At 39.1% G+C, this 25,558-nt stretch overlaps 1 protein-coding gene across 1 annotated transcript; it reads right to left on the reverse strand.

Moving 5' to 3' along the window:
- Nucleotides 1-1,196: 1,196 nt before the first annotated feature.
- Nucleotides 1,197-12,206, reverse strand: NTS (neurotensin; the record flags this gene model as incomplete). Its single annotated transcript, XM_084274226.1, has 4 exons — nt 1,197-1,343; nt 3,373-3,597; nt 7,899-7,960; nt 12,146-12,206. 4 exons carry the CDS (start codon nt 12,204-12,206, stop codon nt 1,197-1,199), a joined length of 495 nt encoding a protein of 164 aa, XP_084130352.1.
- Between the last annotated feature and the right edge of the window lie 13,352 nt (nt 12,207-25,558).

Consider the following 25,558-nt stretch of genomic DNA (forward strand, 5'->3'; position numbering starts at 1 on the left):
TTCAAAAGCAATGTCTGTCCCATATTTTGCCTCCTCGTCTGAGCATCCCAGCTTCAAAGGTCTTCAACTATCCCTCTATTATGACTGTTGTTGTGACACACAGTTTTTCCAGACTGTTTTACTCCAGATTGGAATCCAGGGTCATTGATAACCTATCTCAGGTACATATGTCAGACACAGAGCTGGAAAATGTGCACTCTTCAGGTGGTAGTTTTTCCATGCTGGGAGCTTCCCTCTCCACCACCTTCCAAGGCTGTCAATAACCCCTGAAACTAACTGTTGGTTTTACAAATTTGTAGAGGTAGAAGAAGGAACTGCTTTTTAATTGCAAGTCGAAGATTATCTACTTTTAATTGCTCTTTCAAATACCCCTAAGTTTCTCATATCAACAGATTAGTGTTCTGACTGCAACAGTGACAGCACAGGAGGGTGAAAGCTTTTATTTTTTGTTTTTTTTTTTTTTTCCTGAGCATTCATAACTTAGGTGAACACTGCAAATTCTTTTACTGATTTAATAATCTGTTTTCCTTATTTAGTTGGCAATGCACAAGACTCTGAAACACGCCTGGGTTTGTTCTCACTAGCATATTTTTTTTAAGTCTAATTTATGTATTGTTCTCATAAATTATGACTCTTTACTGGCAAGTTAGGAGTTGAAAACTTAAAATTAATTTACAAGCAGACTATTTAAAGTACGAATTTTGAAAATGCCATTTAATAGTTAGCTGATAGCATTTCTTTTCTTCCTTAGGACTAATCCAAATAAATCAAACTATACAATACTAGTGTATTATACCAGAATTTGCAAGCATATGTATGTTTGTGACTTTGCATTAAGAAATTGTAAGATTCTCAGTAGGGTGTATGGACAGCATCAATTTACTTTGTGCGTGTTGGTGTGCTTTATAAAATAGGAAAGGATTTCAATAATGTTGGGAATATGTTGAAATCTCAGTTTTGTACAATACATCATGCTTAGAAACTAGATTTATTTGCAAATGTATTGGTCCAATTAATCTCAAGTAGGAAAAATTCACAATCAAGTAACAGCAATTGCAAAAAAGACACAGTTATGTTATCATCTCAATGATTTTCCATAGCATATTTTCACACAAGTATGATTTTTAGATTTAAATAAGATAACCATAATGCACAGTTACCTATAAACTAAATATACATTGTTTTCTTCTGCTGCATCAGTAATATGAACTTCTCTTGAGTATGTATGGTCTTCTAGCTTTGTTCACATGCAGCTGCCGTTTCAGAATATAGGGATTTTTTCTTTTCATTATTTCCTTGTCTTGGCTTGAGTTCTCTAAATCAAAAGCATCTTGCTGAAGTAACTGTAGGATGCAAGAAGAAACAAAATGTGATCAGCTTTTTTTTGTGAGATTATACATTCCTAGAAGGTTTTATAAAACTTTATTTGAACATCTGACACCATAGGAGTTGCAGGTTTAAAAAAAAAAGGGGGGGGGGGGGAGGTGGGGAAGCCCAAAACTACAGAAAAATAAGATAAGGCTAAAGATGACCTGACTGCTATAGAAGTAATAGTTAAATTCCACTAAAATAAATGAGAGCATTAATTTTGGCTAGAGAGAAAAGCTGGTATGTCCTCCTTAGACTGAAACTCAAACTGACTGAAAATTTCCTAATGATTTTCACTCTACAATAACTCACTTGGGCTAAACACCTATGAAACACACACTCCTTGCTTGTTTCAACTTTTGAGCTATATTTGTATCTGCAGCTTCCCACATCTAAAATGTCAAAATGTGAGAAAACAAATCCAAATTCAAATAAAGTACAAGAAAGGCTTTTTTTTTATCAAAATTTCTTATGTTTTGAGTTTTACTCTGAACTTTTACAGTGCTTTGTTCAGATTCTTTCATGTTTTATCTGTTAAATTTTCATCCATTCTCTCACCATGTTCTTCCATGGTCAAGTATAGCCCTACTGTCTGACTGAAAAGACATCAAACTGAAAACTACTCACCTCAGTATTTCCCTAAGCAATCAAACTGTTACTCAATTACTTAATAAACGAGTGCTCATCTAAATTCTATTGAAATGAATGGATAGACTCTCAGGGTTTCAACAGACTTTGGAGTCTATCCTGGATGAATAAGATCACAAGAGCTTCTTTCATTATATACATTGTTTATTTCAAACCACCTTCAAACCTTCTCCCTCTGGCTATATCCTTTCTTCTTTTATTGTGTCTTGTATGCCTCTGCACTGCATTAAGTGTGTTCCTATGCTGAGGCAGGAATTTTTAATTATTTTTTTTTTAATTTCACATGAAGTCCTGTTAAGCACGACAATTCCCAACCACCACAAAAGGTAATACAACTTCAAAATAAGGAATTGTGATTAAATCATATGGGCTATTGTATATAGTCAATTCTACGGTTGCTTCTTTTCAGCAGGAAATGTACTGATGAGGACACTCCTCAGCAAAGTCTGGTTCTCAAAGACATTGAAGTCTTTTGTATGGACCATCCCATTTAATATGAAGGACTGAGAACTAGCCTGCAAATACAGAGCTGTGATTCAGCAAATAAAAGAAGATCAAGGTTCAGACAGCCTGCTTGTGAACCTGTGATAGCTGAACAAATTAAGCTTATTTGGGCAGTGACACTGAGATATCAGGGTTTCTTTTTCGCTACACAAAGCAGCTTTTATGTAATATGTAACAACATCAGTGGATTGTGCCCAGTGTGCTCACTGCACTAACATAAATCTCACAAATGGACTATAAACAATCACTATTTAAGAGCAGCAATCCTCCTTTAATCACAATGTCAACTTCCAGGGCCCTCTTTAGGTGTGGGGAAGTGAAAAGCATGAGTCCCCTTGCTACCAGTTTCCTAGTAATGATAAGAAACCCAGAGCACCTGGCAAAACTACACATATATATGGGCATCTGTCCATGCATTCTGCATCCAGTTTGCCTTAGGGCATTAAAAGGGTTTTTAGAAACTCTGCCTACATTTATTTATGCCTCAATAAATCTTTAGTAACTTCACGTCTGTTAAGCAGACATTAATTTTGTTTTCTGGCATAGACCTCACTTTCATGGGTTTGTTTAGTTCCTTGGAATGCTACAAAGAGTAGAGACAATATGTACTTAACAATAGTTCTCATTTATCCATGGGTCGTTATAAAAAACAGACACTTGGGTTATCAGAGACTATATTAACTCACAACTCTTTCAATAAGGGCTTATTTGAGGTATTAGAAAATATAAAAAAGGAAAGGAAATCTCAGAGACAGTGACATGGTCCCATGGATATAGGGTTTTAACCACCACCACACACAGCCTGAGAGTTTAATAGCAATTCCAACAAGCATTTGTGGCAGTTTGTTTTACCTCCCAATGCTGAAAGGCTCTGCTGTGGCAAACTTTTTGGAGTTGATACACTGTCAGCATTGCTTCCAAGTTGAAACCATCCAGAGCAGCAGGAAACTGTCTTCCTGAAACGAGATCCTCTTCGTCTACCTCTATTGTTTCCCCAACTTGGTTGTTTATGTTGTTTACAAGATTGCAGACATTTAGCAGGGTCATTTTCCAGTAAGGAAGTTTTGCTCTGTTAATCTGAAAACACAAGTACCCTCTATTTAACATGTTGCAATTTTTGTTTTGGTTTTAAGTAATAATGTGTGACATTCATACATTTTGTTAGGAACAAGTTTGTGTGTTTAAAGTACTTTTAGTCTGCTCAACTTTTAGACTGTTCTTAGGACCATATTGAAATTAGGACAACTCATTTATTAAACACACTAAGTCTGCTTCCCCACAGCTTTACCTCCCAGGTAGATATACATGATGAAAAACTAGACTGCTACCAAACCAGAATGGTAGCATTTCATAGTGATTCTGCAGAGGTGCAAACAAAAACACAGATGGAAATTAATATAATATAAATTCACCAGTGTAAATCAGGACAATGAGTCAAACCCACTGGATAAATTCCCAGTACTAGAATCCAAGGTGGATGCCTGTGGTTAACTAGATGCTCCTCCCCAGGTCAGAACAAATGCCAGTCATTTCAAAGTTCCCTGAGAAAAGGAACGGAGTCCCTGCTTTAAGGCAATCTGACTGATGAAGCTGGGTCTGAAGCTATGAAATCTGTGAGCCCTGGGAGTTTTTGAGAGTGATGAACCTGGGAGATGTGAATCAAAGGTCTACAGGCTTAGATTGAAGACAGAGTAAAGATGAAACACAGGTGTGCAAATTATGTATTCCTGATTTGGTAGCTAGACTGAAAACTCAGACCAACTCTATTCAGGTGATCCATAATGGACCCATTCTGAGATGTTACAGAAAGACAGAAATAGAGAAATTTCATCATGGTTTGTCTCAAATTGTGCTTGCTCCAGTATCTTGTATTGTTTAGGAGCTATATCACTTTTAAAACCTTTTAAAACCGCCGAGAATATTTTTTACTTTGCCCCTTCCGTGCAGCTGTGGCAGTAGACTTCTTTAGTTTTGATTTTCAACAGAAAAAAAAAAGAGAAAAACCTAATTCCTACCTCATTCACTGCTTTTCATGTCTTTCTCACTTTCTTGGTTCTCCCACTATTAATTATTTCTTTCAAATTATATCCCTTTTAGTGGTGAGTATAGAATTTCATTTTCCTTAAACTGGAAATGGTGACATAGGAATCTCCAGCCAAAAGGCAAATAGCAAAGTCTTACTTATTACTGGCAAGAGCTTCCTTGCTGTGCACATTAGGATTATACTTGTACTATGAACTGGAATGTTGTTGCTTCTTTTCCTGTATCTACAAAGTTAAATATAGTTATTACATTAGCACACACATTCCTTTTATATATTGACAGCATGAAATAAGAGTGTGGATGCAGTGCTTACTTAGCTGAACATTAGATAATAACATACACTGCTGTGTCTTTAAAGGACCTTCCTAGTAAAGGGGCACTCTATGCAAGATTTCTGCATCTTCACCACACTTGGTTAATTTTTGAGAAAAAAAGGAAGAAAATGGAGACGCAACGAAGAAACAAAATCTCACATCAATATTAGCATTATTTAAAAAAAATCTTCAACCATTATTATTACTCCAATATATACCTGATATATGCATGCTTTTCAAAATAAGAATGATTTCACCATTTAATAACACTACTACGTGTTCTCAGAGGCCTGACAGGGCTCAGGAAAAGAAAAAAAAAAAAAAAAAAAGTAGTCTGTTGTTTTGTGGCTAAGAAGAAATCAAATCTCGAGTTTTTTTCAGAAGAATAGGTTCTGCATTGCTTACTTTGAGCTCATCTGTTGTCTCATTAGGTGCCCTAATTAGCCTGTCGAATTACCTCAAAAGATGTGACAGGTTCCAAACAAAAATTAACCTCTTTGCAGAATGTCTGATTTAATTAACAGAATTTAAGCTAGCAAAAAAAGAGTAAGTGTCCACTGCAAGATCAAAATTTTCTTTGGTCTATTTTAAAATATTTGTGAAATGCAAAAATATGGAGCTTTTTGTCACAAATGATGAGGCTTTTCCAATGCACTTCTCTTTCCTGGGCATGCAAAAGAAATATGAATTAGCAATACAGTATCTAAATTTCAATGAAGAATAAAATCTAACGGCGGTGCTATGTGAGCAAGTGAGACTGAGCTAAAAATAAATAAAAATTCCAGTGGGCAGGAACAGAAGAGGAAAGGATAATGAAATCTTCTATGCCGTCTTGTGCAATTAAATGTGGAAGATGGGTTGTGATAAGCATGGACATAGCTCCTTAAAGGTAGAGAGTCATCCAGCACATTCACGACTTTACAGAGCAGCCTGAAAAGGTCCAGCAGACACTGGACAGCAGCCTATGAAGTCAAAAGCACATGGTTACTCTTTCTGTAATATTGGATAGACTACTGAATGTTGCAAAAGCTACATACTTAAACCCTGTTTATAGTCTTGATACCTGACTTCACATGTGCCAATTTAGGAAAGATTTTTCTGTCAAATACTAGAACCACAAATGATAATCCACTTTGCTGCACTTTCAGATCTGAGCTTTCATAGACGTTTTTTCTTTCTTGCTTTTCTTCTTTTTTCTTTCTTTTCCCCATCATAATGCTATTAAAATTGTCTGGATTTCCCTTGCTGCTTATTACCAATTCAGTGTCAAAGACAGTTAATGCAATTGAACAGTAATTGCCCTCAACTGAAACCAGATCTCAGGCACAATACAAGGCATTTATTACACATACCATCCTCATTTTTTTCTCTCACAACAGAACCATTTTTTTTTTCTTATCAGGGTTAAAAGCTAGCATAGGATAATAGAAAAAAAAAAGACATTTAAGTAATGAATGGAATAAAGGTAGAAATCCTGTAGAAACATTTATGCCCACCTTTTAGTGTCACCACCATGTCTTATTTTGATGTCAAGAAACAATATATATTAAGCTAATTAATTTTAAATGGGAATTTAAGGCAGTATAATGTAGAATTAAAGAATTAAAGCAAAGTCTCCACCATGCATCTACTTCTGTCAACTTCAGGTGCCACTAAACTTATGGTATATACCATAAGGAAACTGAATAGGAAGCCACATGATGTAAAACAACATATAAGAGTATTATGGCAAACATCATTACATTATCAACTGGTGCATTATATTTGTGCATTTAAAAATTACCTGAGATTAGATTTTGTGCTGAGAGGGAGGAAAAGATGGAAGTAGAAGTTATGTTCACTGTTCCACTACAGTCAGTAGCAGAAATACCAGCAGCTGCAGGGATATTTTTGTGTGAGCCTCCGAATATTTAAATTTGTCTCAGAAAAATAATTTCTATGAAAATTTTCTATACCTTAGGGAAGCGAGTGGCAAACACATTTATCTGGCATCTAAATTTAATTACCAGGACAGTAAAGAAACTAAAATCTTCCACACCAGATCAAAATAATACATTTTCTGGCTTCGTTTCTCATTCTAAGCTACTGAAAGGATCCTGTGAAAAGCTCACATATAAGCAAATACAGTAAATACAGAAGTCTTCCAGGCAGGTTTTGTCTTTAACCTTCAACTAGTCATTGGCTTATGAAATTCTTTTTGGGAGGAAATTTTTCTCTTCTCATTTTATTTAATTTAAGCACCACTGGAACTTCATTCGACCAAAGAATAAAAACATTCAACCTTAACGCCGTGGCATTTGTTTGATGGTTCTTTCTTTAATATGTTGCTGAAGATATATTATACGTACGTATTTCTAAGCTCATTCATGGGAAATAGCAGGGTTGAGAGAGTGTTTGTTTCTCACCCTGTTCAATACATATGTGCAACACTCGCTGCTTCACCTTGTCAATACGAGATTGGAAACCAAACTTTTGTCTCTTTGTATTAAATAGCATGTGCATCACTCACAGTCTGGCAACTTGACAAGGAAATGTCAATTATGAGATTAATATTTTCACAGGCATGTCCCCATGTTCCTGTACTAACACTATGATTAAATTCCTAGACCAAAATCAGCACATGTATTCACAGCTTTTGCTTTATGACTATGAATATAGGAAAAGTTCTGCAGAAAAAAAAAAAAAAAAGAGCACTTATGGATTTGACTCAAGGTTAATTTAGCTTTCATCAGGCACAATCCTATTGGAAACACATTTCCTCATATAAATTTACATCTCCACACATAACACAGTTCTGACAGTTTAATGGAAGTACCAGAGTTACAAGTGAGGAGCACTTTTAGTGTGTCACATCAACACCTTCAAATTTCCTTTGAACTGGAGAAAATCTTGCACCAAAGTAATGTCTAGCACTGAACTTTCTGGTCTAGACCACAGGTTATAACTTTGTAATAACTTCTGGGTTTGTAATGAGAATTCATTTGCTCCCTACCGGTCAGCTAAAAGAGTAAAAATAATTACCTTTGATGTGTACATATTGGTCAATAAATCTGCTTCTAAGGCTTTCATTTCCTCTTCTGAATCTGGGAATAACCAGAAACATATGTTTACAATTTAATCATAAATCACGGATGTTTCAATTCAGCATACAGAATTTAGATACATCAATGAATTTTGAAAACAAAACAAAACAAAAAAAGAGATCCAAACAAGCAAACAAACAACTGAGATAAAAACACAGCAAAGTCATCTAGAGAGACTGTGAGGAGTCTTCAAGTAACAACAACTTGATGTTAAAAAGCTTACTGAAGTGAATGAAATGATTCATTAATCTCTGCTCACTGGTGGACAGCCACACTAATCTGCAGCCCTTTCAGTCAACAAAACTGCTGCATTCTCCATTCAAAATCAATAAGATTTTCATAATTGCTACTCTTCACCTCTGCTTACTCTGGAACAAGGTGCTGGGTATTTATTTTCAAAGAATATTTATTTAAGTAGCAGCTAGTAAGTGTTTAGGTGAATGTTAGCTATGATTATTTGACAAGCTTTAGTCTTGATTATTCTTGGTTAAATTAAGAGTAATTTTACTGAGACGAAGGAATTGAGTTTAACTGGTTTGTGACACAATTTCTTGACAATGCATATACCAAAAGAACGTATTCTGACTGGAAGCCTTGGGATTTTCTTTAATAATTTAATTGACCTTTCCATAGCTCAGCAGACTTGCAAGATCTGTGATTTGTTGAATAGGGTAAAAAGCGCTGCAGAAAGAGAAAACAGCCACAAACTTTCCTGCATTGTGCTCTACAGAATCACATGGAATTGAAAATGTAGCAGCAATCACAATTCAAAGATGAGATACATACAGAAATCAGTTAAGTTGAAATAGAGTTCCACGTGGCTTTTAGCTTTCCTGGAATACCATCAGTCCAAAGCCAAACAATAAACTTACTTACACTTAAAAGCAAACCAACCCACCCAACATCTTATTCACACAAGTCATGTCTCACTGTCATTGATATGACTGGTGCTGTCAGCAAATGACAGCCTACCACAGAATGTGAGGATGGATTCTGCCCATGTGTTCATTTCAGGGATCACGATCACACTGCATCACTACCTTTCACAGAACATGAGATGCTAAGGGACCTTTTATACAAATAGATGCTAATCTGTCATAGATTTCTGCTAGCACAGGAAGACGACCATTAAAGTCCTTTTAAAAATCAATCATGTTCATATTAGACAATAACAAGATCTTAACACCACCACTGTGTTTCTTCTTTGGAGAATTCTTCCAAACTATCAATGGCTATTCACCTTCTTTTCATTCGAAGGATAGTATATTTCTAATTAAAAAAATATTAATGGTGTGTATATAACTTTACTATAAACAGCACCTTCTGTTTGCAATATTTACCCAATTAATGTATTGTTTGAGAGCAATGAAAACTCTTCCCAGTTTAAGACATTTAGGGTGTGCTTACATGAGGATTAGCAAACGCAAGATCACTGTGCCTTTTGGACATAAACCATTCCCCTGAAAATCCCATAAATACTTCACTGGAAGATTATGCCCAGAGCTATTAGACTCTTAACTATTCTTCTCTCTTGTAATAGCCTTGTATTCCCCAACACATCAGTCGCTCTCTTCTGTGCCTGATACGATCTCAAGACAGCACAACACAGTTTGGATCAGAAGCCTCAGTGCTTAACTACCTTAATGCTTGCCTTTAGCTACATGAATTAACTGTCTTAGACTTTTCTTTTTTTTTTAATTTTTGTTTGTCTTTTGTGGCTGAAAAACTTCAGTATAAAATATAGGTCAGGTAGCATGACTAAGAAGAAGCTGTGCTTCTGTTAAAAGGAGCTTTTTATAAGAACTTGTACTATTTCCTAAGCTATTGCATTTTGTACAATTGCACTGAATCTCACTTCTATCATTCAGGTCATCAAAAAACTTCTGCGTGTTATGCCAGTCTTCTTCCTACGTAGTGATTCTCCTGTGACTCTCCTGTTCACCTTTGCATGACCATCACGCTGCATTCATTCGCTCTTACTTCTTGCAAATATTAAACACGCTGCTTGTAGATGACTGTTGCAGCAACTAATGCCCTACCTAATGACTTTCAGCCCTTTCACCACTACTGGTTATCGGTGTCACCTAGTATCTTAACCTCTTTACCATGAGCCAAACTTCTGCTGGCAGCACAACATCACCTCAGATGAATTTCTGCTAAGGATTGCAGCAGCTCCTGTGAACGGGTGAGCGGCACAGGTGTGACAGCATCGAGATTTGTGGTGTCCTAGGTCATACCCGCTGAGGACAATGAAAGGACTTGTGGCTGGTTAGCACCTGGGGTTTATATTCTGTAGATCATGGAAGATAGCTTCCACAGCATCGAAGCTGGAAGACAGCTGCAGTCATGAAAGATACGTAGGTATTAAGAAACATTTTGATTGAGAAAAGTCTGGAGGACATTATTTAGGAGGCTGATCAAGATTCCTTGAGTGATGAATAAAGCAAGGCTTGGAGGAGGAGAAGGGAGCACGTCCAAGCAATTCAGGGGTAAAGAAACAGAAGAGGAGTAGAAGCATAAAAAGATCAGAGTCTCAGAAAGCAATGGATAAAAAGTCCAGTTACACATTATTATTACAATCAGAGGGAAATTCACACAATTTGATGTCCTCTTGATTCACTTCTTATTAACAAGAAATATATCTTCTATTCACCTATTCACATTCTATGGGAATAGTTGCATTCTACAGGTATGCTCTTTCTCCTGAGGTCAAGCATTTTCAAGAGAAAATTATAATTAATGATCATTTTTTTTACGGCATAACTGTCCATTAGTCAGAACTGATTTGGTCCTTCCACACGAGATTCTCCATGGCATTTCTCCTTTAAATGTAATTTCACACCTTCAAGCAAATACACCATCATGTCAGTTACACAAACAGTTTTCTTTCTGGGATTTCTAACCAGTCTATTTGAATTCCTACTGATTTTTTTTCTTTTTTAATTTAATGTTCTTTCATTCAGATTCTACAAACACTTGAATGTGAAACTGCCTCACTGAAACTGCTAGTCAAGTATTTGCTTTAAAAGCTCAGATATATAAGAAGAAAATAATTATTATTAAGCCTGTCACTAAGATCAACAGCTCTCTATAATATACAGAATGATTATGTTTAAAATGTCTTAAAATGCAGGTATTATGTGCATTATAGTTTTCTTCTGCAGGGGAATACAAACTTTCATTTAAAGTGAGAATCACAAATTTGGAGTGAATACTGATGCTGAAAAAAATGAAGTTACTCATAAATTTACTCTTTCCATTTTATGGCGTTAAAAATGAAAGTAATTTACAAGTTAGTTAAGTTTGATTTCTGAAGTCTGTTCTGCTTCATGTCTGTGTGTGTACACCCGGTTAAATCACGTACCTGTTTCTGGTCATAAGCTTCGGGCGTAAATGACACTTACTTAGCTGTGTGGTTTTCCGAAGGAGAAGGCACTGCATTTTAATACACAATCCTCTATTTTAGGTTCCTAAAGCAGTTTCTCTTGGAGTAGAAATGTCCTTACATTAACCTTCCCATTGTGTGATCTGTAGCATGTCATTGTCTCAGGCCGGTTGCTAGCAATTATTTTGTTTCTTTCCCCCTCCCCCCCAGAACACTAAGACTGCATTTCTGTCACTAAAAAGTGACTAAAGTGCATACATATACACATACACACACATATATTATGTACATATACACACATATAACATGTATATGTTGATTTTGACTATGGCAGCTGTCCGTAGGAGTTGCAGAAGTGCCCATTTCTACGATAGTTTGGAAACAGGCGGTGTTCAATAAAACGCGAACGAGGCAGCACAGTCAAGCAAAGGGTTTACAAAGACGGGTATTCCCAATGGGCACCCTGAGCCAGCTGCCGCGGTACAGGTGCGGTGCGGAGGAATGGCTTGTCCGACGGGAGAAAGTTTCGGGAGCGAGAGGAAAAGGGGAGAGAAGAAAGGAGCCGCTGGCCAGAGCCCGTTACCAGGGCCAGCTCCTTGGCGCCTCCTCGGCAAAGCCGCAGCAGCCCGAAGCGACTTCACCTCCTCTCTTTGGGTCCCGCTGAAGGCTCCGGGAGCGGCTCGGTGCCTCGCCCGTTACGGACGCTTCGGGGGACGGCGAGGAGCGCCGAGACCGCTTTGTGGGGTGCGCCCGTCCGGGGAGGGAGAGGGTGTGCGGCGCGGGGGGCGGCGAGGGCTTACCTGAGCAGAGGCTGCAGGAGGCCAAGGCCAGCAGCACCACGCACACCAACTGGGCTTTCATCCTTGCCGCGCCGCCCTCTAGAAAGTAAAGTCCATAAATCCTGGGGAGAGACGGAGAGAGAGACAGAGAGAGACAGAGATCCCCGCCGCTCAGCTCCGCGCCGCTCCGCGCTCTCAGCACGCACGCTGGCGGGCGGCTGCAGGCACTAGACGGGGGACCCGGACCCTTCCCCAACTATATAAGCCGCGGGGTGATGTCACGGCGGTGCCGCCATCGCCTCCTGATGAAGCTCCCTCCCTCCTCCCCCTTCCACCCCCCCACCCCTACACCCACCCACCCCCCCCCTCCCCGCTGCCCCCTCCCCGCCGCTCCGCGCCCGCCAGCGCTGACGCCACTCGCCGCCTGACGCACGCGGAGCCCCGCGGGGTGCGCAGAGAACCCCCGCAGCCCAGCGCCGCGGGGCACGGCAGGAGCCGGCTTTTCCCGAAAGGGAACTGTCCTCTGATCTTGGAAAGTTGCAAATTATCCTTTTTAGTTGCAGCAGTTGCTCGGACCCCTTGGCGCGCGCGGCGCGGGGCGGGGGGGGGGGGGGGGGGGCGTGAAACAGCCGCGCTGAAGCTTACGCACCGCGCGCAGCGCCGCGGTCCTCCGGCTGCCGTCGTGTGATGCGCTTTGTCTGCATCTCTTGTACCTTTCCCTTGTAACGAGGGGAAAAAAAGAAACCGAGGAGAGAGCCGCACACCGGTCACGGGCAAGGGTGTGACAGCGACCCGGGACAGGGGTATTAAAAGCGGGCATGGGCAGGGGTATATCCTTGGGCACGGACAGGGGTTTTACATTGGGCATGGGTAGCATAAAGGAAGAAAAAGGGGAGGGGGCGGGGGAAGAAGACTACATGTGAGAGAGATACAGAGAACGTTAACGGTAAAGTCAACTTGATAGGAGATTTTTCACAGAGGTGCAAAAAATGAGGATACCCGCCCGACACGGCGGGGCTCCCTATTACTCCAGAAGGGTGCTTGCCATAGACCAGCGGCCATGGTTTCAGAAGAGTTCGCGCTCCTGCGCGAAGATGCACTTTCCCCAGCTGATTTTAACAATAGGTATCTTTCCTCCACGGCCAGAAAGGAAAGAGCAAGCTCCGTGAACAACATCCGGAGCTCAAGACCCACTAAAACACGCAGGGGACCCGAGGCAGGAGGCAGCGCGGCGGCGGGAAGGTGCGGAGCGGGCGCGCAGTGCCCCGGGAGGGGGCGCGGTGGGAGCGGGCAGCGCTGCGGTGGGAAGGGAAGGAAAGAGGGAAGGGAAGGGAAGGAAAGAGGGAAGGGAAGGGAAGGGAAGGGAAGGGAAGGGAAGGGAAGGGAAGGGAAGGGAAGGGAAGGGAAGGGAAGGGAAGGGAAGGGAAGGGAAGGGAAGGGAAGGGAAGGGAAGGGAAGGGAAGGGAAGGGAAGGGAAGGGAAGGGAAGGGAAGGGGGAAGGGAAGGGGGAAGGGGGAAGGGGGAAGGGGGAAGGGGGAGGGGGAAGGGGGAAAGGGGAAGGGGAAGATGAAGGGGAAGATGAAGGGGAAGATGAAGGGGAGCGGGTTCGTGGGGTCCCTTGTCTCTCTATCACACGCTTTGCCCTCCGTGCATGGATGGGACCTGGTACATGTTACAGGGTCTGCTGAGTCATAAACCCCATGGAAATACCCTAAGTGAAGGTAGGGCAAGGTCATGTTTAATGTATAGGTATATTAATGTAAAGCTGAAGACTCGCATCAGCCTCCATCGCTCTACTGGTTTTTGCTGTGATTTTTTTTCTTCTTCTTCTTCTTCTCAGATACAGACAAACGCTCCATCTGTTGAATGCAGATACTACAATGCGGAACATTTTGATCTCTCTGAATACGTTTAAGGACAGATAGATACACATACCACATATAGCAGAATCGCACTCTGTGAATGGTGGCTTCTGGTAGCGTGGATGTTCCCTTCACTGCGGAAACTTTCCTTTAAACTGCAAAGATCACTGACAGGCGCTGCTTCCCTCCCCTGCCCTCCCTGCCTGTCTACGCTACTGAATAAATGCTGCAGAAAACATGCAGAATTTTCAAAATCCTGCTACAGGGAACACCCGGTGAGGAAAGTTTCATTAACTGAATTCCTTCTTCCCCAGATCAACTTTAGCAGCACAACAACATGTAAATTTGAATGTTGTTTTGGTTTACGGTCAAATAAATACATGCAGAAATACATTCCCGTGGTATTAGCTGCTTTAAGAACATGGATTTTTTGCATGCAGTTGGGAACACATCTTTCTATCCTACTAAGGGAGAATTTAAAACCAAATAAACAAACAGGCAAAACCCCAGAACACGTTTATCACACCATATAGCCTGTTCTGGTCTGCCAGAAAGTTACAGGTATTGCTCATCTGCCTTAGCTTGGAGGTTAGATTAGATAGCCACTCACACTCCCCTCCAGTCCTATTTTCTATTATTTCCATGATGTAGAAAGACCAATCTGCAGCTGATTTTGCTCTGTGGGTGTTCTGCAGTTCAGAAAGCTCTATGAATGAGAACCATATTTCATAGATATTTTCTAGTGCCTACTCTCTGTCACAGATTTCTTCAATAGTGTAATTGCCCATATTCTTATGTAACTGGAATTTATAGGAGTGATTTTTTTTCCCGGCAAGAGAATAATTGCCATTTTTTCTGCCATTAAAATCTCTGATCACTTAATTGTTGCCCTTTTTCTTTTGGATTTTTTTTTTTTTTAATGCTGAGATACCAGAGATACTAATAATTAGTGAATTCAAGAGGATGAATTTATGGTATATTAGGAGCCACAATCTTTTTTATAATTTCTCTGTTTTCAGCTGCCTTTATTTTTTGCTTGCTATTTTTTCCCCCTGTAAAATGACAAGGCAGAAACTTCAGTGTTAAAACTCTGCTTTGCTTTCTTATCACGTTGAATGTTCTTGACATATTATCTTCAAGTCCCCTGGATCAGGCACACTGAGCTTGGACAATTATATTTTTTTTTCTCAGTAGACCTGAATTTTCTTCTGTTTCTCAGATGCTCCTTTATTTACTTTTTCTACCTCTTTTCTACATCCATAGCTTCTACTCTATTAAGAGTTTCATATTAGGAATTTTAACCCTTTCAACAGCTAATTCTCTAAATTACCTTGACTTTCCCCAAGTCACCATATAATTTTTCTCCTAAGGAAGAGGATTTATCTTGCAAAGTAATGTGATCCAGAGAAGCTTTTATAAGGAAAAAAAAGAACCCAAACCAAAACAAACTCTTTGAGATCCATCCATCCCTTTCTCACCCTTTTTAAATATTCCTCAGAAAAAAGAAAAAAAAACCAAAAAAACTATTCATTAGTGTCAGTCAACCTGGGAAACTCGGTTTATCTTTACTTGCCCCCAACATGTGATTTGTCCAGGCCTACAAATCAGCTCTGTTCACAACCGTGAGGGCTCTGAAGGTAGTGAAACTTTATCCGGCAAATGGCAGATTCATGAAAGAAGAGATACATGAACCTCCACTTGCTTCGCCACTGGGACATAAAACTACCATCACAATATATGGGTGACACCAAACACAAAAGCCAGCATCACCAAGCAGATGGAGAAAACCTAATGATGCTGCAGTAGAAGGCACAGGAGACTATAATAAGGAACAGCCGATGTTCCAGTTAGCAGCCTTACGCCTTGGGAACAGAAATAAACACCGTGAGAATGAATGGAAGGGAATTCAAGCTGTTTGGACTTGTCATTAAATACATTAATGTCTGATAATTTTTGTGTGGATTTTTTTATTTTTTATTTTTTATTTTTGTGTGTTTTTAGCCACATCTTGCTGTGGTTATAGAAGTATGGAAACCGTAAGAGGAATCATTCTGGAGGTGGTCAGCTAGGCAAAATTTTCTGTAGCAAACCTGGCTCGAGATGCCCACTCACAGTCTCAAATTTTAATTGAGTTGTAGTGATGAAGTTGCTTTGCCCCTACAACAGTTTGGCTATCATCAGTTTACGTTCAAATGTTGGTCAGAAAAGTGGCAACTTAAACTAATTTCTATCATGTCAGCTCAAGGGACTACAAGCTCAAAGAAAGCAGCAGGACAGACATGAAAGGGTTTTCAAAGCACATTTAAAGCATAGTCAGACACTGCAGCTGAATTTCCAAGTCATTCTGAGTTCTCAGCACCACTTTCTCTGAGCATAACGTATGTCTACAGTTTTTATTCTGTTTGGTCAGGACAGTGATGCTCAAAAAATGATGATGCATTCACCTGATGAAAATCCCAGGGACCACCTGAGCTCCAGAGGAAATCTGAAAAAAATTCAGAAGTAAAAAGGAGATGATGCTCGACACACTGGATCATTCCTGGGTAACAAAAACGTTATAAGCATCCTCTTTACTTCAAAGCCAGTCTCCTTTAGCCATTCTACGACTCCATTTTTTAGATTCATGAGGTTGTGCACTTGAAGTAAATTTACTCCTGTAGGAAAAAAAAGCCAAACACATAAGCAACCCCATTTTCATTTGAATCAGAAATATTTCTTAACATGAATCAGAAATATTTCTTAACATGCAGCAAATCCATAGCACATTTTGCAAGGACCTGCAAATCAGCTAAAGCTCCCTGGATGGCTAATGAGCTATTTCTTTATGTTTTAAAGTTCCGGAGTGTGCAACTCTGAAAGTGGCATTCTGTGTAGACTCTACATACATGGCAGACCCTTTTTCCTTGACGCTTTGACTCATCAAACAGCAATAACATCTCAGTACCCCAGGAGATTGTGATTCTTAAATGGCAGGAAATTTTAAAGTATCATCTCAACAGAATGATCCAAAGTCTTTTTGATTCAGTGTGGGGGTTTTTACCACTAAAGCACATTACATTTTCAGGTCTTTGAGATTCTCTAGCTATTCTCCTGGCAAAATAGATTCTGTATTTCCCTTACTATAAAGCAAACACAGCATGTATGCATCGACACATCTCCAGTTAAAACCACCGAAAATGTGAACTTTTTTGGCATATATATATATACACACACATATATATGTAACTGTGATTCAATGTGGGGAAAATGATTAGTAAAAGCCATTTTTGACAAAAAAGGCCATAAGAAAACAATCTTACCTCCTATTGCTGTCGTCTTATTTTTTTCTTTCTTTTTTTTTTTTTTTACTAGTCTGAGAAAACGAACAGTGCAGTTAGAAGTGCCACCACAGTGTGTCATGGGAGTTATGCTTTGGGCACCTCCTCCCCACTTTCACCTCTCAACTATGCATTTCCAAGCTAGATTGCATCTTTCTCATTTCTCTGATTACACATTTTCCCCAAATACCTAAGTTAATCAATTTTTCATTTGTCTCCAGTGAGCTATGAATATTTTAATTTAAGTTTCAGGGTATAATATGTACGATGGACATGGGTGAAGAGCCTGATATAACTTTGTTGAAGATTGCATATTCATGTAATCCACTGTTCATCAGACTGATCATGCTTTGAAATTCTGTGTTAAACTGATGAAATAGTTACAAGATGCAAAATTATTGCTTTAATAGCGTTACTGTTGGACTGATCAATTAACAATGATTATCTGCAATTTCTGAAAGAGCAAAATGAATTTGATCTGAATTCATAAGGGAGATTCTTTTTCCCCCATTATGTTCCATTTTTGTCTGCAACTATTCTTCAGGTTTCCCTAGAACATGGTAAATGAAGACATGCAGTTATATTTATATATATGTGTGTATACACACACACACACACACACACACATATATAAACAGTTACATTACACTGGTTTAAGTATGTCACATAAATAGGAATTGGATTCCACACTGTGAAACTCTTGACGTAATTCCGTTTTGTCTTTCCTGCCACCTTCACAAATTTCTTAAATGTTTGTGCTCTTTCCTAGCACCCAAGAGACAATTTCACTTCCATTTTTTACAAATCACACAGCCATGAGACTTTGAGTTAAAAATACCGAGGACTGAGTGTTTCCTCTGTGCACAGTAGAGAGGCAACATGTTATTATTACTGCAAATCAGTGAGATTATGCTGAGACCATCATTTTGGCCAGATACTGTGTCTTTGACATGAATCCTTAAGAGGTTTCCTAACAAGCAGTAAGCTTTTTTTAAAAAAAAAAAATAAAATAAAAGGGAGCCTCTAGGGTCATGGACAGTCTTCCATAGTTGTTCTACTGCGACATAAGAAAAGACTAATAACCACTGCCTTATTTCATAGAAGTGTTTCCCTTATTCAATTTGTAGTTATTTTTCCTTATCTTCTTCAGAAAATTTCATTAAGCAAGGCAGAAGCACTGTTTTTAAATTTATTCTTCATACACAAGCTGCTTGATTTGACCGTTTATGAGCAGGTCATTTAAAATCATTGTTAAATCTGATTGTTTTTGATTTAGGAGTTATTCTCAGAAGCAAAATATGAATTCAAAGAGCTGTGGTTTCAGTACTGTGCCAGCACACACATTCCACATATACACCCTTTCTGCAACTTCCAGCCTTTTTACCTATGAGGGTTGGAAAGCATCTATGTAATTTGCACATCTGTGAACTGAAATTTGCATGCATAGCATTTAAGAAATTCCTTGGAGATTGAAAAGCAGACATCCCAATAAAGGCAGACAAAGTGGTAATAAGAATACATGTTACAACAGCAAACACAGGCAACCAATCGTTTACAACATAAGCAAAAACATAACTGACAGAGAAAGCAAGCAGCCTTTCTGAAAAATAAAATAAGCCTTTGCATCTGAAGAATATTTTACATTTGCATAGCACTTTTCCAGTTCAGTGCTTTACAAGCATTAATTAGCTACAGCCATGTCTAAACTAGAATACAGCTTATAAATATACACTGCTCTGGCAAAAAAAAAGTTTCTCATCTGACGCAGCCTATACTAGTCTTGCTTTTACTGGAAAGGCTTAGCACAGGGAATGCTGGAGAGCTGCAATCTCTACCTTTATCCCTTATCAAAACCATCCAGAGCAGTGCATTCTCCTGGACAGCTGTCATGATAGTAGTTCCATATCTGTGACTGCCGACATATCACAATAGCATCAAGCCTTGGTTTACCCACTCCTTTCTCTCCCTCTCCCCCCTCTTCCTCCCAACAGAAATAAGTTAGACTGGCAAGAGAGCAGGTGTGCTGTTATAGCTGCACGTAAACTAGGGGATTCAGCGAGCACAGGGCGCTCACACCCCAGATTAACATGGTGATGTCAGCCATGCCTTGTGTTGTAGACATGATCTCAGCTACAAACCGCTCCTCTGGTGCATTGATTTGTGCTACTGGAGCCATGTTTAATTGAGACCCAGAGGGGACTGTTTTCTAATCACTTGATGATGTAGCCCCAATCCTGCAAACACCTCCATACATGCCAAATTTTAAGAAGATGAGTAGCATGACTCAAATGCTAAAACTTATGCTTGTCTGTATCTGTAAATTTCATGCATGCACACTGAGGAACATGAATTGTTGACTTAAACAGTGAGACCTGGATTGCAGCTCTTGATTTTAGTGAGATACCTATGGAATACTTTGGGCACTAACTAAAACTATGTTAGCAGTCAAAGATTATCAGTAGGTTTAAAGAGCATTCCATTTACCTGGTGGTGTCCTGTAACATTTCACTGCGTTGATTTAGGAGAAGCTGAAACTTTTGAAAATCAGGAGCAAATATATAGGGCAAAGAGACAAACTTCAGTTTTTTCCTGCTTTACTCCTCATTGTTCCCAGTCTCTCCTGGATGAACAAGTGCTCTAGCCATATTAACTGGTGAGACAGCTTGATATTCAGTGTTAGGGCTCACAAGTGAAGGGTAACATTTCACAGATGTAGCTGCAATGGTCTTGCTCCATATGGATATGCCTTTACAACAAGGTAAAGTACTGGAAGTGAACCTCTCTGCTCCAGTTTCAATGATTAACACCAAAAGGAAAAATCTTCTTTTCAAAGATGAGGTCCTTACACTATATGAACAGCCAATGGGGGTCTTAATGCAGAAAGAATAATACTAGATAGCATCCCCATACAGAAAAGGGGTGTTAGAAGGTGTAAAGGAGTTAAAAAACTTACCAAGCTTGGCATGTTATCTATGCAGGCTCACACAGGTGCAGCAAGTATAGGTAGCTCCTACTCCCTACAGACCAAAGAAGGATGTGCATCATGGACCAATGCCTCGGTTAAAGTGGCAGACACATCTGATTAAAACCCATTATGAGTTTTCAGGTGTACCTTAGAAGAGAACACAGGATAACACTGTCCAATTTTATCACTCTCCAAATTTTCTCAGAAACATAAACATTAGAAGTTAGGAGCTGGCTATTATTTACACATTTGTAACAGGTAGTTAGATATAATGCTGACCTCATCCGATAGCCCATACATTTTATTATTATTATTTTTTGTGTGGAGTAGGGCTTGCAGTTGTGTTTTGAAATGCTTACAATGGGTAGAGATCAGAATTACCATAACATAGCCTATGGCCCTTGTGCCAGGACTCTCCGACAGCAATTTTCACTATGGAAGAGAGGAGACAGTAGGATGCTGCTCCGACATGCGTAACAACCATTCCAGCTCCCACCCTCCACACACACTGCTGCTAGATGTCACTCATATTTGCAGTGCTGAACCTGTGCTTTTGCACGTATGCTTCAATGGTAGCAGTTCCTTGCCAAATCACATCCTTTGTGGTTATGTAGCTGATTATATATACAAGTCCTAGTCATAGATTTATGCACCCAAGTAACTAGATTTTTTTTTTTTTTGAGTAAGGCCTTCAAGCCATCACAGAGTCTTTCAGAGTCATAATCAGTCAGGGATTGACCGTCTTCCCCATAATGCTACCTCTTCTAGCACAAGAGAGCTAGGCCTAAACAGTAAAAGTATCCATACATATTAAAATCAGTGGGAGTTAATTATCTAAGCAACTTTGTGGATTTGGACTGAGGCAATGCTAAGTCAAAAGGCTCTATACCTTTTTATTAGATAGGTATATTTCCTTTTCACTGCTTCAGGAATTAGGATACTAGCAGCCAGTGGGATGGGGAAGAAACCAATGGAATACATTCCTTTTATCCTCTAGAGTTTAGGTGTCTGGGCCTTAGGGAATTATCTCAGTGAAATAATAATTAACAAATTAGTGAGGAAAAAAATAGATACTTGACCAAGAGGCACAAAAGAGTTTCACAGGAGCAATCGTTTACAAGGAAGCAAGTATCCTCCATTGTGAGGAATTATACCCCAGTTCAAGATGTGTCCGTTGACATATGCATCTCTGCTATGTAAACACTCTCATGCTGCTGCTTCTTTTTGGTGTGTCAGATGCAAGCATGCATCCCACATGGCTTTCCGCCCTTTGAAAATCTTCCTGATCCTAGCTGGCCTGGAATGCTACCTCTGGCATCTCTGTCAGAAACATTCAGACATGTAAAATCCTCTTAAACATTTCATTAGAGACCTATGTCCCTTATTGGAATTAATGCCAAATCTGTGAAAAAGCAAATGTGGCTTAGATTTCTGAAGGACTCAGATAGTTTTGATTGCGTTATTATATTATTGTATTATAGACAGAGACAGTACAAAATAAAATATAAAATATTCTGCCCCATCTGGACAATAAGCTCAATAAAGTTGGGGTTTTGTTGTTGGGGTTTTTTTTATTAGTAGTAGTATTTTATTTCTGTGCCTTAAATTAGTTTGTTTCAATTACTGTCTTCTGAGGTTACAGCCAGGTTTATTCTTAAGTTAATGTTCTCTGCAATAAATCTGCTTTCCAGCAGAAAATCTTTTGGATATGAATTACTGAACAGTCTCAAGAGGGTTTTTTTTTTTTTATCTTCTAAAGGAGACAAAACACTTGTGATTCACTGTCCCAGAGATCAACCTTTCCTAACACATTTGCAGTTGTTCGTTTCTGTAAGAAGGCCTTGATCAGATCCAACTCCCAGTGGCTTCCATGCAAAAGCTTTAAAAAAGTACACAGAAATGTGAATTTAATTGTTTCCAGGTATTACATCATATGCAGATTCCTACTCTGCTGATTTTTTTTAAATAAGAAATGGAGTGAGAGAAAGGTATTGAAGCTGCTTCAGCCTAGCATTTTCATATGTTGCATATTAAAAGATTTCTTATTCTTCGTGATGTCCCAATTTCTTTTAAAAGTAATTCATGAACTGGCAGTGTGCCAGCATACGATTATGAAATAGCTGCTTTCTGCCACTGTGGAATTATCTGCGATACGTTCCATATTCCCCTAGATGAGATGAGATGGGTTGGGGTGGGGGGAGGTGTGTGTAAACATTTGTTTCTATCTTTCATGCAAGTAGACTGCAGGGATGGACTTGTTCTGCCATTTAGGTAGGGTCTGAGTATTTTCCATGCGTGGCTCTGATCTAGCAAGGGGAGAGGGCTTGTATCTTAATGTGTGTCTGGCCCACATGTGAGCCGACATCTGGAGAAGATCTCTCTGTGCAGGAAGACGAGAACAGGCATGCTGGAAGCATACATCAGGAAAACAATATCAAGGATTTTGGTGTAAAGTTGAAAAGTGAATGTGAAATGTGAAAGTTTAATGGGTGCAGGTACTGACAGGATCTCGGGGACTGGCATTAAAGAACATAAGAAGTCAGTCTGTAATGACTGGAGTAGTGCACACCTCCAGGGGGCTTTTGTTTCAGATGTTTGTCTCTGAAAGATGTTCTCATTCAGCAGAGGAGAGCACACTCAGAGGCTGGTTTCTTTTGAAAATCCTTTTCAGTAGCAAAGGTCAGTTCTTCTAAACACTGTACAGTCTACTTAAATTACCTAAAATAAGCTCATTTTTACAAAAAATAAAAAATAAATAATGACCTGAAATTAAATAATGAACCAGTTGATCCAGCTCAGCTGAGCCAAGAGTCTTATGAAATACAGCTACAAGGAAAAGAAAATATTACCTCTGGATATATGTGTATTTGAGGAATCAAATATGGCCATAAGAGTGTCAACAGTTTAATTCCAGTGTGGATGCATCACTGTTAAGAAGCAATTTTAATTACAGTATTCAAAAAAAAAGTATACATAGGGCATAGACACTCCTTATCTCACAGGTTATCTGGTGGATACATGGTCCTTGTCCTTCTTAAAGCCCTTATTATTAACATGTAGTAGGAAGAAAAGGAACAATAGTGGTATTTTCCAATTTGTGCTTTGAAAACGTCTATTCTCCTACTGTGTGAACCAAGACCTTGTGAGAGACCTAACTAAATGTAAACCTCAGAAAACCACAAAACATGACATGAATGGGCATTATCACTGCAGACCTAAAGGCATACAATTAATATTCCCTTTATTAATCACATAGTGGAGTTCGAAGCATATCATCATTAATGGAGATTTAAAGTCAGGGGAACTACTGAGAATATTTTCATAGATTCTTCCATATTCCATTGGTTTCTGTGTGTTTAAGTCTCCAGATCATTGAAAATAATACTGTCAATTGATGATCTACAAATCCTATGCTCATCTTTTCACATTTAGTGCTGCAAGGACTGTCATTGCTTCTCCTTGGATGTAGGCAGCATAAGAATAAGCAGCTTTTTTTTTTTTTTTCAGAAGATGAGAGTAAGTTTTAGTACATTATGCAAATTTGGCATATGTCTTTTGAAAGAAAAAAATTGCTATCTAGAAAAATTTTGATTAAAGTTATTTAGAAACCTATATTGGTTTGTATAATGGAAGTATTTTTGTCATATTTATAAATAAGGAAAATTATTTTCTTTTTTTTCTCTTCAACTTCTGAACCCTTCCAAGAACAGAAGTTTCTTTGGTGTACCTGGTGTATTTCCAATGTGCCTTTTAAAATGGATGCGGTTTGAGCTAGCACTCCTGGAAGTGTGTTCAGATCAGTTGCAGCTTGGGGCATAGTAGTTAATTTAAAATGCTCCATTTGACTTAGACGACACAACAGTCAGAGCTGCTTCTAAGTTAGGCACTTACACCAAAGAATATATCCAGCATGCTGTGAAAACTGTTTTTAAAAGGAATTATATGATATGTTCCATAAGATGACCAAAAAAAAAAAAAAAAATGAAAGGAGAGTACTAGATAGATAACTTAACCCTGTCTGCTGTTTCCATGATTACTGTGCAAATCTGGGGGAAATGAGAATTTACTTCATGTCTCTTAACATGTTTTAATCAGAATTACAAAGTGAAAAAAAGGATTTGCTGGGAAGGCAGAGAAGAGACACAAGGCGAGGAGCAACTGCCATGTTACATCCAATCTTTAACAGAAAAGCTACTTTACTAGCTCACACCAAATATTTGCTGGCGTCATATCCTGTCTCTGATAGCAGATACTTAGGGAAGAGTATAAAAGTGAAGCAAATATGAGGTAGACTTTTTACTCCCAGCATCACGTAATCAGTGGTTCAAGGACTTTCAGAGCTGAGAGCATATTCAGAACCATTATATTTAATAGTCGTTGCAACAGAGAGAAGGATGTTCTTTCCTATACCTCGATACTCACTTAATTTGCTTCAGCCTCTTTATTGCGGCCTACTCAAGCACCTGACAAACTTTTACACCATTACAGAAAGAGTGGGAACACATAAGGGAGGAGAGTGTTGGAGAAAGTGGTAAATTCAGTCACAGGACATCATTTCAGTACCTGAAGAAAGCAAGGAGAGAAAGAGGTTTGGGGCTGGATGAAGAATGTGCTGACTGGGACAGTCATGTGCAGACAGAGAACTCAACTCGCCATCAGGGGAGTTGCTCCCAGCCTTGAGATATATGCTTAGGAGTCCTTGAGGCTTACAGAACTTAAAAAGTAGTTCTGTACCTGCAATTTGAATTAAAATCTGCTTACAGGGTGACAAGCTGCCTGTTTTGTTCACTGCTATATTAAAGTGTAGGAAAATCCTTACATGGAAGTCCTCTACAGAGGTCTCAGCAGCTGAGGTGATGCTACATCTGGACCCAGTCTGTAAGTCAAAAGTAACCTGTGATGTTTGGTATACGTAGGGCTACAACAGTAGCTGTAGTTGGATGAAGGGAAAAGGAAAAGAAAAATAAGTTTGGGAAGCAGATGGATTGAGGCAATAAGGCCCCAAGAACCCAGTGATTTTTGTAACCTCTATCTGCCATATGCTCCATGGGTTTGCCTAATCTCTTTTCTAATTCTCTCTGATATTTGCAGTCAGAAGGCAGTTCTGTCATTTACTTACAAATTTTTTGATGTGCGTTTACTTTAACTTTGCTGTCTAATTACTTCTTTCAGTGAACCTTTGAACTTACACTGCAAGAAATAGCATTTTCCTATTTATTTTCACCGTGATATAGTATATTATAACCTGTCTTCTAATAATCAGATATTCAGTTTTCAGATTCAAGTCTTA

This window comes from Gallinula chloropus (assembly GCF_964237585.1).
Source record: "Gallinula chloropus genome assembly, chromosome: 1".
Lineage (NCBI taxonomy): Eukaryota > Metazoa > Chordata > Aves > Gruiformes > Rallidae > Gallinula > Gallinula chloropus.